Source organism: Lipophrys pholis, assembly GCF_963383615.2.
Source record: "Lipophrys pholis genome assembly, chromosome: 12".
Taxonomy (NCBI): domain Eukaryota; kingdom Metazoa; phylum Chordata; class Actinopteri; order Blenniiformes; family Blenniidae; genus Lipophrys; species Lipophrys pholis.
The window spans coordinates 709,812-723,196 of NC_137641.1; the positions used below are offsets into that span (position 1 = coordinate 709,812).

General features: G+C 48.9%; 2 protein-coding genes across 2 annotated transcripts in view; both read right to left on the reverse strand.

The window, feature by feature from the left end:
* Positions 1 to 983, reverse strand: part of uap1l1 (UDP-N-acetylglucosamine pyrophosphorylase 1 like 1) — a 46,030-nt gene extending 45,047 nt beyond the window's left edge. The window contains exon 1 of the mRNA XM_080477529.1: positions 497 to 983. Within this exon, the coding sequence (XP_080333655.1) occupies positions 497 to 776 (280 nt within the window). The 5' untranslated portion in view covers positions 777 to 983. The remainder of the gene's footprint in view (positions 1 to 496) is intronic.
* A 10,617-nt stretch (positions 984 to 11,600) lies between these two features.
* atp8b1 (ATPase phospholipid transporting 8B1) overlaps positions 11,601 to 13,385 on the reverse strand; it is a 95,002-nt gene continuing 93,217 nt past the window's right edge. Inside the window, exon 30 of the mRNA XM_080477493.1 lies at positions 11,601 to 12,928. Coding sequence (XP_080333619.1) covers positions 12,695 to 12,928 — 234 coding nt within the window. The 3' untranslated portion in view covers positions 11,601 to 12,694. The remainder of the gene's footprint in view (positions 12,929 to 13,385) is intronic.

A 13,385-nucleotide genomic window follows, 5' to 3' on the forward strand; every position in this document is an offset into this window, starting at 1 on the left:
TACTGGCTCCGTTAACGGTGGAAAGAGAACCGGTTCTTTGGTGGTGCTCAAATTAAGAACCGGCTCTGGTACCGGCCCTGAACTAGAACCTGGTTCTTTTGGTGGAAAAGCCCTACTAGTGAGGGGCAGGGCTCCTGAGCAGGGTGCCCCAGAACTGCAGTTGAGGGTCTTTGCCCAGAATTAAATAAAATTGTAATCATGCCAAAAATAAATACCTGCTGGGTAAAACTTGGTTATGTCCTAATAATCAAGTACACATCTTTAGAAATGGAAAAGGGAACATTTTGAATCATAAGCTTCAGTACAAACTGTATGATGACTTAGTTGATATTTCAACTAAACTATCATGAGAAGGGTTGTACTATGTTTTAAAAAACTGCCAACCAGATATTATAATGTGAAGAAAGAAGTCCATGCTCCCTTACTGCTCTCCCCAGTTCTCTCAGCAGGTTCTACTCTCATGCTGAGACATTTTCCTTCATGTTGGTTCTCTTACCTTCCTGCTCCCAGCCAGTCAGCGTCTCTCTGCAGCTCCTGGTCGCGCTGCCGAGGCTCTCCGGAGGAACCGGCTCTATGTTCAGGTCCAGTCCGGTGTCCCGGGCGGCTGCAGCCCTGGCGGCCCCCTCACAGTGGTTCTTCAGCCCTTTCAGGTCCAGCTGGTTCAGCTCCTGCAAGAAGGAGTCCCGCTCCTGCTCACTGAGCTCCGGCCAGAAGTGTAGGACGTGTCGCTGCCCGGCGTCCTCCAGAGCCTGCTGGACCCGCTCCAGAAACGACATGCTGGTCCGAGACCTGGAGGAAAGACCTGAGAAACTCCTCAAGCACCGACTTCCTGTGAGACCAAGTGGACTGTGTGAGAGGGGAAAGAGCCCAGGAAACAGAGGAGCCTTTGCTGCTGTGCCTGAACTCGTCTGGAGGAAAAACCCAGTGACGAGAACTTCCTCTGAGTCAGCAGAAAAGCTGCTGAGTGGGTCAGCTGCTGTCAGCTGACTGCTGGGAAAAACCGCTTTCCACATACAAGCTGCTGATAAACAACACAATGAATCTCCACTGTCACTGGACATTGCTGTGCATTAGGAAACTTACTGACATCTAATTTCACAGCTTTTCATTTAAAAGAATCAAAGTCACACAAACAAAGTGATTTATTATAGGCCAGTCTCATTATCAAGCTTTCCAAAGAATAATCAGTCAAATGAGCTCTGGGCTCTGAAATTCTTTATGTTCACACATGTATACTAAACAGTCTTTATCGTCATTATCAAACATCCTTTCTAGAAACCTATGAATTAAAACAGTTTGGCACTGTCATGCCCTCCACTTCTTCAACCTAATTTGGTCCGTTGGCACCATCTGGTGGCCTCCCTGACCTCGCACCTCCAATCACCTCAACTGCTTCCAGCTGTGACGGGGAGTGGCCTCCCCACCTGCAAGTACTCACACCTCTACATAAACACCGGCTGAGCACTAATCGACGCCAAACCGTAAACCTACCTCATTCTGACCCTCCTCGTCGCTGGATTCCCCGCTACCTGCCTGGAACAACGATCCCCTCTACTCGTCCCACTCATCAGCCGATCCTCCCCACTCCTGTGCCAGACTCCTCCGTCCGTCCTCTTTGGCTGCGATTCATTTTGCATTAGTACTCTCTGTTTTATGCTGTTAGTTTAGCCCCCCAGAGAGTGCTTAGTGGCTTTTACTTGTCCAGTAGCTTTTCCGTCAGGAGTTTCCTGATCGTTTTCTGTTTAAATCTTAGTATTAGTTTTTGCCTTAGTAGTTTTTTTTTCTCCACTCTTCTTTTGGTTCAAATAAATCAGTGAACTAAATTTTGTGTGTCCTGTTTTGCTGTCTGAGCCTCAGTTCCGTCCCATGACAGGCACTCTCTCCTGGCCACAGACTGCAGTACCTGTGCTTCATTAGTTTAGGATGTGGAATTCTTCTATTGCTGCTCTTGGAATAAAGTGGTGAAACAGAGTTCTTCTGTCAGACACAATGCAGACACCACACGTCAATCTGCTCAGGGCATGTGCCACATGCTATCTTCGAGGGGAGGGTGTGAGTATATTGGGATGGGAGGGGGCGAGCGTGCCAGGACGGAGAGGTCAACAACACAGGGGTGAGAACCACCATTCGGTTCCCACACCTGTGAGTGAGAAAGCTTTCTTGTTCTCACCGTCCTGGCGGCAGCTGAGCTAAAGCAAAAGGAAACAACCATGTCAAGGTCGTCTGATAAGAGGAAGAGGTCAGGGAAGAGGTCAGGGTAGTCCAGGCCTGGATTGGAGGATTCTGCAGGGAGTTTGACAGGGATTGAGAGATGATGATGCGACGCTGCATCATAGGGAACACACAGCAAGTACAGAAGCAAAACAGAATGGGTATGGCCACAAGTAGTTTCAACAGGATATGCCACTTAAGGTGAGCCAGGACCAAAGGTCAAAGGAGGGCAATGACATGGAGGTCTGAACAGGATTCCTGAGGCTTGACATTTCTGAGAGAGCCTGCTGAATGATTCCACCTCATCAGTGTTATCAGGGATGTATGTGCAACAGGCCTCACCAATGATGGTGAATGATGGCCGCAGCTGGTACAAAGACACGTGGCCTGTGGCTTTGTCTTGTCGGTCCTTGGGGCATTAGATGATGTCAGAAGTGTCTCAGATGTGTGAGTCTGCAATCACATCGCACGTTTAGCGCACTCCACTGTCGGGCTAAGGAGGGTGGTAAGAAAGTAGGCAGGAGTAGGGATTGGGGTTGTGGCAGGATGAGTTGGAGCTTTACCGTCAGGTCCTGGAGCTTTACCGTGAGGTCCTGGAGCCTTACCATCAGGTCCTGGAGCTTAACCATCAGGTCCTGGAGCTTTACCGTCAGGTCCTGGAGTCTTGCCATCAGATCCTGGAGCTTTACCACCAGGTCCTGGAGCATTACCGCCAGGTCCTGAAGCTTTACCACCAGGTCCTGGAGCCTTACCACCAGGTCCTGGAGCTTTACCGCCAGGTCCTGAAGCTTTACCACCAGGTCCTGGAGCCTTACCATCAGGTCCTGAAGCTTTATCACCAGGTCCTGGAGCTTTACCACCAGGTCCTGGAGCTTTACCATCAGCCATGTGCTGGAGCGCTTCATGCAGTTCTTCTACTGAGATGGAAGCTTCAAGGCCTTGGATCTGTTGGTCTTTTAATTCCAGGAGGTCACCTGTGCTCAGAAAGTCTATTTCAGATTGTGAAGAGTCAATTTGTAAAGAGTAAAGTTTTATTGTAAAATTCTCTGAAGGTATTGTTTATTTCTTGAGGGTTAAAAGTGATTTAACATTTTAAGTTTGGACTGAGGGGACTGTACAGTTTTCTTTATTTCCTTTTAACTGATTGGCTCAGAGTTTGCTAGATTTATTACCATGTTCTAAGTTCTCCCAGCGTAGTCTCTGCAGTTGAAATTGTGTTTTATGTTCAATTATTTTATTCAAATCTATTTTTAATTTCCTTAGTTCCATCAATAGGCGCTGGTCTTTGCAGGCAGCATGAGCTGTCTCCATGGTTTTGATTTTATCTTCCAGGTCTTTCTCCTTTATTTTGTCCTCTGTTCTTGTATGAGGAGTAAGAAATGATTGTACCTCTCATGAAGACTCTAGCGCCTCCCATAGGACACAGGGAGAGACACCAGGCAGGTCTAGCGCCTCCCAGAGGACACAGGGAGAGACACAGGGAGAGACACCAGGCAGGTCTAGCGTCTCCCAGAGGACACAGGGAGAGACACAGGGAGAGACACCAGGCAGGTCTAGCGTCTCCCAGAGGACACAGGGAGAGACACCAGGCAGGTCTAGCGCCTCCCAGAGGACACAGGGAGAGATACCAGACAGGTCTAGCATCTCCCAGAGGACACAGGGAGAGACACCAGGCAGGTCTAGCGTCTCCCAGAGGACACAGGGAGAGACACAGGGAGAGACACCAGGCAGGTCTAGCGCCTCCCAGAGGACACAGGGAGAGACACAGGGAGAGACACCAGGCAGGTCTAGCGCCTCCCAGAGGACACAGGGAGAGACACAGGGAGAGACACCAGGCAGGTCTAGCGTCTCCCAGAGGACACAGGGAGAGACACCAGGCAGGTCTAGCACCTCCCAGAGGACACAGGGAGAGACACCAGACAGGTCATTTGTTTCTAAAAAGATTGACCATTGTTTTTTAAAGAATGTGAGGAAGTCTGGACCCTTGAGCAGTGGTGTGTTAAATCTCCATTGTCTGATAGGAGGGTGATTGTTCTATTAGTGACTGTCATAGTGACAGGTCAAAGGTCAAAGGTCACTGATAGTGATGGGGTGAATCTGTGTGTCCAAGGTGTCTTTAATCACTGATTTACTCACCAGAAAGTAATCTAACCCTGAATAGGATTGGTGCACTGCTGAGTACAAGGTGTACTCTTTAAGAGTGGGATGAGAGGTGAGCCAAGCGTCTCAAAGACCATAGTCACTCATGTACTGCTGGACTAGATCTATTGATTAGTGACCATAGTCACTCATGTACTGCTGGACTAGATCTATTGATTAGTGACCATAGTCACTCATGTACCGCTGGACTAGATCTATTGATTAGTGACCATAGTCACTCATGTACTGCTGGACTAGATCTATTGATTAGTGACCATAGTCACTCATGTACTGCTGGACTATGTCAGTGGATTCCCAGTGTCGGTGTTTACTGCCTTACTACCTCTGTGTACTTGTGGATTGAGGACCTTGTTGAGGACTCCTCCCACTATCAGTGTTTGGTCAGAGTGTGTTGAGAGGGTGAAGAAGTTGTGATAGAAGGAGGGTCATCAACATTTGGGCCGTAGATGTTTGTGATCCACATCTCTATGTTCTGAAGAGAGATGATGAGAATTATAAATCTTCCCTCTGGATCTGTGATTGTGTCTTTACAAGACAATTATATTTTATTGATGATTAATGTAGCTCCGCCTCTCTGCTGGGAGTTCTACCAAGCTGAGTGTGTGTGAGGGAACTGTGGTGAAATCAGTTTGTGATGTCCTGTGGTAGGTGTGTGTGTCTCTGGTAATAGGACAATGTCTGCCTATAGTTTGTTTAAGTGTTCAAAAACTTTTGGTCTTATTTGCCTGCCCAGTCCTCGTACCTTCCAGGTGACAAACAGAGTGTGTGTCTGCCAATATATGAGTGTGTGATATGGTGACAGCTGATTGTGATGTGGCGGTTTCAATGGTGAAAACAGTGGAAATGTTGGTTATTAAAACGAGGGAGGAGGGGGAGGAATAGAAAGAAAAGTGAGAAACCAGAAACAGAAAAGAACCAATTCAAACCCAGAGGGGACATTAAGCGGAGACGTAACGAGTGTTTTTGTTTTCTTCCTTTTTTACATCCCAGCGCTGACGGTGCAAGTCCAAGATAATTATTACTATAACAATATAGTAAACATCGTGTACATTAATGATGGAATATTAATTAGCTTTGCCTTAATAGAGGTTGTTCATGATGTTTACTGATGTTACTGTTAAATACTTACCTGGACCTGAGTACACCTGTGATGTGTGTGTTATACTCAGTGTGTGAGGACCATCAGTAGAGCCAGGGGGGGACGGCGGGGTCCTGGAACAGCTGGCCCTTCACATTGACAACGTCGTTGACGCTGACGTTCGTCCCTCGCAGTTCCCTGCTGCGACTCTTCCTGTTTGAAATGGTCAAACGGCGACGACGGGCTGCGGGCGCTGGTTGTCCTGCCATCTTCCTCCCAGGCGGTGGAAGACGACGGGCTGCGGGCGCTGGTTGTCCTGCCGTCTTCCTCCCAGGCGGTGGACGCGGGCACTGGTCGTCCTGTCGTCTTCCTCCCAGGCGGTGGAAGACGACGGGCTGCGGGCGCTGGTCGTCCGGCCGTCTTCCTCCCAGGCGGTGGAAGACGACGGGCTGCGGGCGCTGGTCGTCCGGCCGTCTTCCTCCCAGGCGGTGGACGCGGGCACTGGTCGTCCTGTCGTCTTCCTCCCAGGCGGTGGAAGACGACGGGCTGCGGGCGCTGGTCGTCCGGCCGTCTTCCTCCCAGGCGGTGGAAGACGACGGGCTGCGGGCGCTGGTCGTCCGGCCGTCTTCCTCCCAGGCGGTGGAAGACGACGGGCTGCGGGCGCTGGTCGTCCGGCCGTCTTCCTCCCAGGCGGTGGAAGACGACGGGCTGCGGGCGCTGGTTGTCCTGCCGTCTTCCTCCCAGGCGGTGGACGCGGGCACTGGTCGTCCTGTCGTCTTCCTCCCAGGCGGTGGAAGACGACGAGCCGCGGGCGCTGGTTGTCCTGCCATCTTCCTCCCAGGCGGTGGAAGATGACGGGCTGCGGGTGATGGTTGTCCTGTCGTCTTCCTCCCAGGCGGTGGACGCGGGCGCTGGTCGTCCTGCTCCCAGGCGGTGGACGCGGGCGCTGGTCCTCCTGTCGTCTTGCTCCCAGGCGGTGGACGCGGGCGCTGGTCCTCCTGTCGTCTTGCTCCCAGGCGGTGGACGTGGGCGAAGGTGATCTTACTCACGGTGTCGGCGGGCAGCTTCAGGCTCACCTGCATGAAGTCCCGCAGTGACGTCTCGGCGTCCTCCTCCGCCCGCTCGGGCAGTCCCGCGAAGACGAGGTTGTCCCGCATGCTCCGACTCTGGAGATCGAGGAAGGACTCCATCTTCTTGTTCTCCTCTGTCAGCCCGGTCAGTCCTTTGCTCAGTGTCCTCACCTCGTCCCGTAGTCCCTGGTTCTCAGCGGTCAATTCTACCACCTGCTGCTGGCTGAACTCCAGCGAGTCCCGGAGAGCCTGGAACTGGAGCAGCTGGACCAGAGCGAGCCGGGCATCGAAGCTGGACAGCTTGGTGTTGATGCTGTCCAGGATGTCCTTGAACTGTTTGGACGGCGAGGAACTCATGGGTGGAGACGGTTCAGGACGATTTCTTTTGGATGATGAGGTCTGTGGAGTCTTCGTAACGATGAGACGGTCGTAGCACTTGTGGCGAAATGGGGCTGGATAACCAAGATTGTGGGGGAGCTTAGAGCCGAGTGGAAACTTGTTCCCAAAGACTCAGCAAGTTGCTGACAACGCCACCCGGGGAATTGTTCCACCTCTGATCACTTCTTTAGAGGCACACAGGTCCGTTATACCAAGAGGCAAGAGACGTGGTTCCTTGACAATATAATATCTTTTTATTGACAATTTAAGAAATCACTCATAAAATAACACTCGTAAAATAAAGGGGGAGGTGTTCCAGTTCAGAGCCAGCTTACCTCGGGGCAGTGTGTCGACGGGGGCGAGTGGATCCCAGGGGGAGGTCACCGGGACACACACACACACACACACACACACACACACACACAAGTCCACCACCATAGGGGCTCAGCGTCTGAAATGGAGGGATATACTGAATAGGGAACACTCAACACAGGAAAAGAAAAGCAAAGACCATATGATAGATGACAAACAGCCACCTATCATATTATACAGCAAGTACAAAGGAAATGATATTTTAACTAAACAAAATGAGGTTATCTACACTAAATGAAACATTAAACCAAAACAATAAACATAACAGAAAGTCAACCACAACAACATGAACCGAAAACAGTGGAACCCCACTACGTACACGTTTTAAAAGGAGGCGGAAGCTCAACTTAAGGCAGTGGTTTGACACCAAAGGTTAAAACCAGAACGGGCAGAACCCGGCCCAGCCGTGGCCGGCCCGGCAGCCGAGATGAGGCTGGAGTTTACACGGCTAGGAGCGGGGCTGGAAGTCCGGTGAGGCCGTAGTGAGGCAGAACAGCCGGGAGGCAAAGCAGCGGCGAGGAGCAGCGACCCAGTAGCAGCCGCAGCTCTCCGATGCAGCCACTAAATGTAAACAGGGATCACAGGGGAAGCTCACATCGAGAGCCAAACACATCATTTACTGACTGGCACCATTTAGGCTCCATACCTCAGGGACGCGGTGGGCCACACCTGGGAGGGAAAGCACGTCTGAGCGTTGTACCCGTAGCTTCCTACAACTTTAGCGAGCTTTAACATGCGGGTAACCTCCGTGCCTTGAGAGGCTATAACTGGACAAAAAGCGTGACCTACCAGCAGCAATCCACAACGTGATGCGGGTTCAACCAGCTCGGAGTCACGATGTTTCCGGAAGTGCGGAGCGGAGCGACAGGGGCGTGGCCTCAGCCTTGGAGAGAGAGAGGGCGCACACGGAGACCAGCCCCCCGCTTTATAGTAGGGTGGACTGTCCTGATTGGTTTACATCTCCCTCTTAGCCAGAGACTTAAACCACCTTAAATAGTCCTGTCCCAGACAGGACTATTCTGCTACACACTCATCCAAGTCGGCTTGAAGATCTTCGATGGTTTCTTCTTCCAGCGTTGTGGGCAAGCTTCATTTCCCTTTTGTCTCTTTGTTTTGTTTTGTTTTTTCTTCCCGTCGGACGTAAAAGTTAGTATTACCAGCTGGGAGCCGCCATGTTGGATTGACCTCGATGACGTCACACTGGAATCACTCACTGCGCATGACAACACTCATTCCTCACTCAACACTCGCGCCGCAACGGGGTAGGAAACACAGACAATTGCCTCGGCCCGAGCTGAAGGGGGCCCCGAGCTGAAGGGGGCCCCGAGGGACGGCTGACATCAGTCAATTTCAATGACAAAATAATGTAACTGCTTTGAGATGCTGCAACGACAGCGCATCGACAATCCCCCGCACGGGGCCCTTTTTCAAGTAATCACTGGCTAGTTGCCAGTAGGGGGCCCCCGACAGACGGCAGAAATCAGTGACACAACTTGAAACCCCAGGACACATTACAATGACACATGGGGAACCTCCCTAATGGGGCCCCACTACTACCCTGCATCAATGTGCAGTCCTTGATGTCAAAAGCCCCGTTTCCACTGCACAAAAAGTGCAGGAATGGAGTGGTATGGTCTGGTACGTTTCGGGTTTCCACCGCAAGAATTTGGGATTTTTGCGGAAATAACCGCTCCAAAGGTTGATGCTATTCCGTCAGCCCTCCGTCGGGGTACTCAGGATAACAGAACGGTCCATTTTTGAGGAGCCATTTGCTGATTGGTCAGTGATTTACGACACGGCATCAATATTTTAATATGTCGGCTGTTTGAATCCTCTGTTGTTAACAGATTCAGCTTTGCACAATTTTTTTTTTGTTTTTTTTTTTTTGCTGCGCAACTTTGATGTTGGCCCTAAAAGAGCAGACGCGAGACAGGGACGAGGACCGGGACGAGGACCGGGACGAGGACCGGGACGAGGGATCCGACGCTACAGCTGTACCCGATGCTCTACCGAGTCCGCACGTCCGCTCGCTTGCGTGGGCCGTGGTGCTCCATTGCGTGGGCCGCCACGTGCTAAATGATGCTACGTGATGCTACGCGACGATCGGACTCGGGCCGCGTCCACACACGGCTTTGTGCCGTCGGAGCGTTCGCGCTCTCTGAACCAACCCGGAAATTCCAGCTTCAGCTGCGTGGCTGCAAAAAAAAGAAAAAGTTAACTAAACAACTCGTGCAAAGCGCAGGATGTAAACAACAACTTAGACTGTTCTATGTGTGGCCTGATCAATGTATTGTTGTACTTGTAATTGCCCGTCCCGCAACGCCACCTAGGGAATTGCACCCCAGGAAATACTAGTTTATTGTTTTTATCATTAACAAGGTCACACAGGTTCAATAATACCACGGGGCTAGTAAAAGCTTTGCTTCTTAAAGTCCACAATCATCTCCACTGTCTTCAAGGCATTGAGCTCCAGGGACACCAGACATCCTGTCTCCCATCTGTAAGCAGACTCATCTCCATCAGAGCGGAGCCCCATGAGGGTGGTGTCGTCTGCAAACTTCAGGAGCTCGATAGATGACTGGAGGTGCAGCTGTTGGTGTACAACAGGGGTGTCAAACTCGTTTCCACCGAGGGTCACGTCAGCATCATGGCTGCCCTCAAAGGGCCAAATGTAACTAAGACAGTATAAATGTAACTAAATGTAACCAAATATAATTTAAAATAAATGTAACTACTCCTCAATTTTAAATAACTCTGACTTTATTACTTATTCACATTCCAAATATTATATATGCATTTGAATTGATAAAATATATATTTGCGAGTTGCTCTCTGTCATACTTCCCTCCGTACTCGGTGTCAAGATGTGAACTTATATTTTACTCTTTGAAAGCGACACGCCTCAGAACACTAAAGACAAACTGTTTTTCCTCCTTGAAGCACAAACATGTCTTCTCCTCCCTTCGTTTATGGAACAGACTTTCTTCTGCGTCAAGTTTTCTCTTCCTGGACATTTTGGGATCGTTTATATTTCTCAATTCAACTTGTTGAAAATTTTTACTGCAATCTTCATGGGAAATATATTTATTTATTTATTCATTCATTTGATCCGGACAACACACACTAATGAACAATCATATACAAATTGTAAATGTGTCAGATAGCAGCAAAACTGCAGATTTACATCTTTAGTATAATACAAATAATACGATCAGAATGCATTGTGGGAAACGTAGTTTGTGGTCAAAGTTTTACAAAGATGTGGCGAGCTGGAAGAAACAAAGCTCGCCACTTGATAAAATGAACAGTCAATTAAATGTTTTTAAGCTTTTTTTGTTTTTTTTATTCTTAACACCGCTCTGCCCGGAGCAGTCACCCCGTCCCTCTACCAATCCGCCGCGCACCTTGTTGGGCCCTTGTCCCTCCGTGTCCGTGCCCCAATGCAGCGTACGGGGGGCGGCGGTTTGCCGCTCGCCGCCACGTGCGGTTTCTCATGGGGGGCTTGACCGCCATCAGGTGGAACACGGGTCAGCGCGAGGAACATGTTAATCTGGACATGTCAACAAAGGCACATGGAATTACCGTATTGTTCCCAATAGATGCACACCCGAAGGCGTGCTCTACGTTTCTATTGAAAACAACACAGTATATATTTTAAGACAATCAGCTGTTTAAGCCCTCGCGAGCCACATACAATAACGTGGTGAGTTTGACATGTGGTGTACAGGGAGAAGAGCAGAGGGGCGAGGACAAAACCCTGGGGGTCCAGTCCACAAACAGGACCCTGGTGTAGGATCCTGGGGAATCCAGGAGAGTTTCTGTAATATACACAAGTATTACGAGTCCAATTACTAGTATTAGAGTGGCACATTGGTGTTTATAGGTAGTATTATTGAGTACTAAGTATTAATAGAATTGATTATATATTGCTTGGACTTGACACCAAAAATGAAATTATGAGAGCTTTCCAACAGAAGAAATGGCAACATTTGTTAGCACTGAAAAGGATTTGAACATGCACCTTTTCTTCTTCTCTACTGTCTTCTACAACAATTGTGCACAAAATAAAGAATTACTATTAAAAATAACCAACTTACCGAGGCGGTACAAGGCCAGGCCAGGGATTAGACAGCTCCGGTGGTGGCCGTTGGTTGACTGTTTGAGTGGGAGGGACGGTGGGAGCCTCTGGTCTCACCGTACTCATTTCATTTGCATATCAGGACTCCTCACAGGGTTATCAATATATTGTGGTAAACTATCTCAGATCTTGAAATCTCATGTCAATAAAATGAAACTCACCACAGACAAAAAAGCAGGAAACCTCTTGTTGCAGAAACCTAATAATGCCCTTGGCTTTTATTAATTGTTGTATTCATGATAAAATACCATCATCATAACAGAGTACTGTGCAACCATCATCCATTCACTCAGTAATGACCTGGTCTGCAGACAGCGCCACCAACAGGAAGAACATACAGTAACAGTCGGTGCAGGAAGCGACTTTGCTTTTGTCCTAAATGATCAAATGGAGTCATAAACTCTGTGTGTCGGTTTGTCACAGGTTGTTTACAAATGACTGAAAGATTTAATGCCACTTCTGAATAGTTAAAAAAAAACAAAAAAAACAAGACAAATCAAGAAACCATCACTGTTTGAATTTACGCTCCTCCATTACATTTCCTTAATGCAGGCTAAAGGGCACCTCAGAAGAAATATCAAAACCAGAACAAAATGCAAGGCACAGAACAAAAAGAGCCCTAGTTGGAGCTTTAAAAGAGGTATTTGGAAGATTTTGAAGGATGGCATCCCCCAAAAAAAGTTATTTCAACAGCTGTATAAGTACACTTGGGTATTTTGAAGCAGCACAGAGAAAAGATCCTTATTCACATCTTCTGTTTGAAATAAGACACGCTACAAAATATCCAACCACCATTGCATAGCTTGGCATAGTAACATCCCACCACAATAAAAGCTTTAAAATATTATTTTTTTACAAAGTATAGCTTTGGTTCAATGTTTTTATGTGAAGATGTAATGAACGGAAAGAAAACTCCAAACTGGTATATTGATATCTGTCATTAGAGAAGCGATATACCAGTAATCCACAAAAAAGGAGGTTAAAATCATCCCAGAGCAAGAGAATGATGATGTCAGAAGTGGGGGAACATAGAGAAACTGGCTGAAAGTAAAACTTTAATCATTAAAATCCTGAGTTAAACAGCAGTGATTGTCATGGAGAAGCTATGTGACCTCTGACCCTGGTGATGGCGGCTGTCTCTTTGGTGAGTTTGTGCACGGAGCAGAGGCGGTGCAGCGGCGCTTCGTGAACGCGTCCGAGGAACAACCAGCCTGATGAGACGGAGTCAGGCTCCAGAGAAGCCTGGAGGGGTCACACTGAGCACTCCTCTCTGCTCCATCTCTGCTCTCAGATGTTGTCGGCGTCCCTCTGCGGGACCTCCCTGATGCTATCCTGGTTGGCTCCCCTGCCCGTCGGGCGCCGTCGGATGCTCCGTCCTGATGCGATAAGGTCCGCGTAGCCACGGGAGTGTGAAAAGGCATAGGCGGACCGGCGGGACCGCCCGCCGCGCTGGAAGGCGGAAGGCTTTTTCTTCTCTTCCTGTTCCAGCTCCAGCTCATACTTCTTCCTGTTTTTCTGGACCTGCAGGATGAAGGAACATCAGCAGGGTCATTGCAGAGACACACATCCATTATTTCTTCTCACTTCTCACTACTACCGAGGTGAATTAGGTGATGAAGAGAATGAAAATAACTTTGCTGATACTTAATGCTTGGATTCAAAGGATTTAATATCAAACTGGTAGTATCAGAATCAGCCCATATCTGCAGAGGAGGTGCCGAAATGCTTCACCCATGCTTCTTTGTTTGGATAAAAATGTTTAATATCAAATCAGGTGGCATCAAAAATCAGAGACTGGTGGCTTGAGTCGGTGAGAGAAACGGCTGTTTCACTTTTCTAGCCCTCCTTACTGCTCCCAAGTCAGAATGTGACCGGACCTTTGCCCCACTCCAGACTTCCCGGCACCAGTACTCCGAGCTGAGGAGCCTGATCACACAGAACATGTTTTCTGATCACACACAAAAGTAGCCAAAGGAAA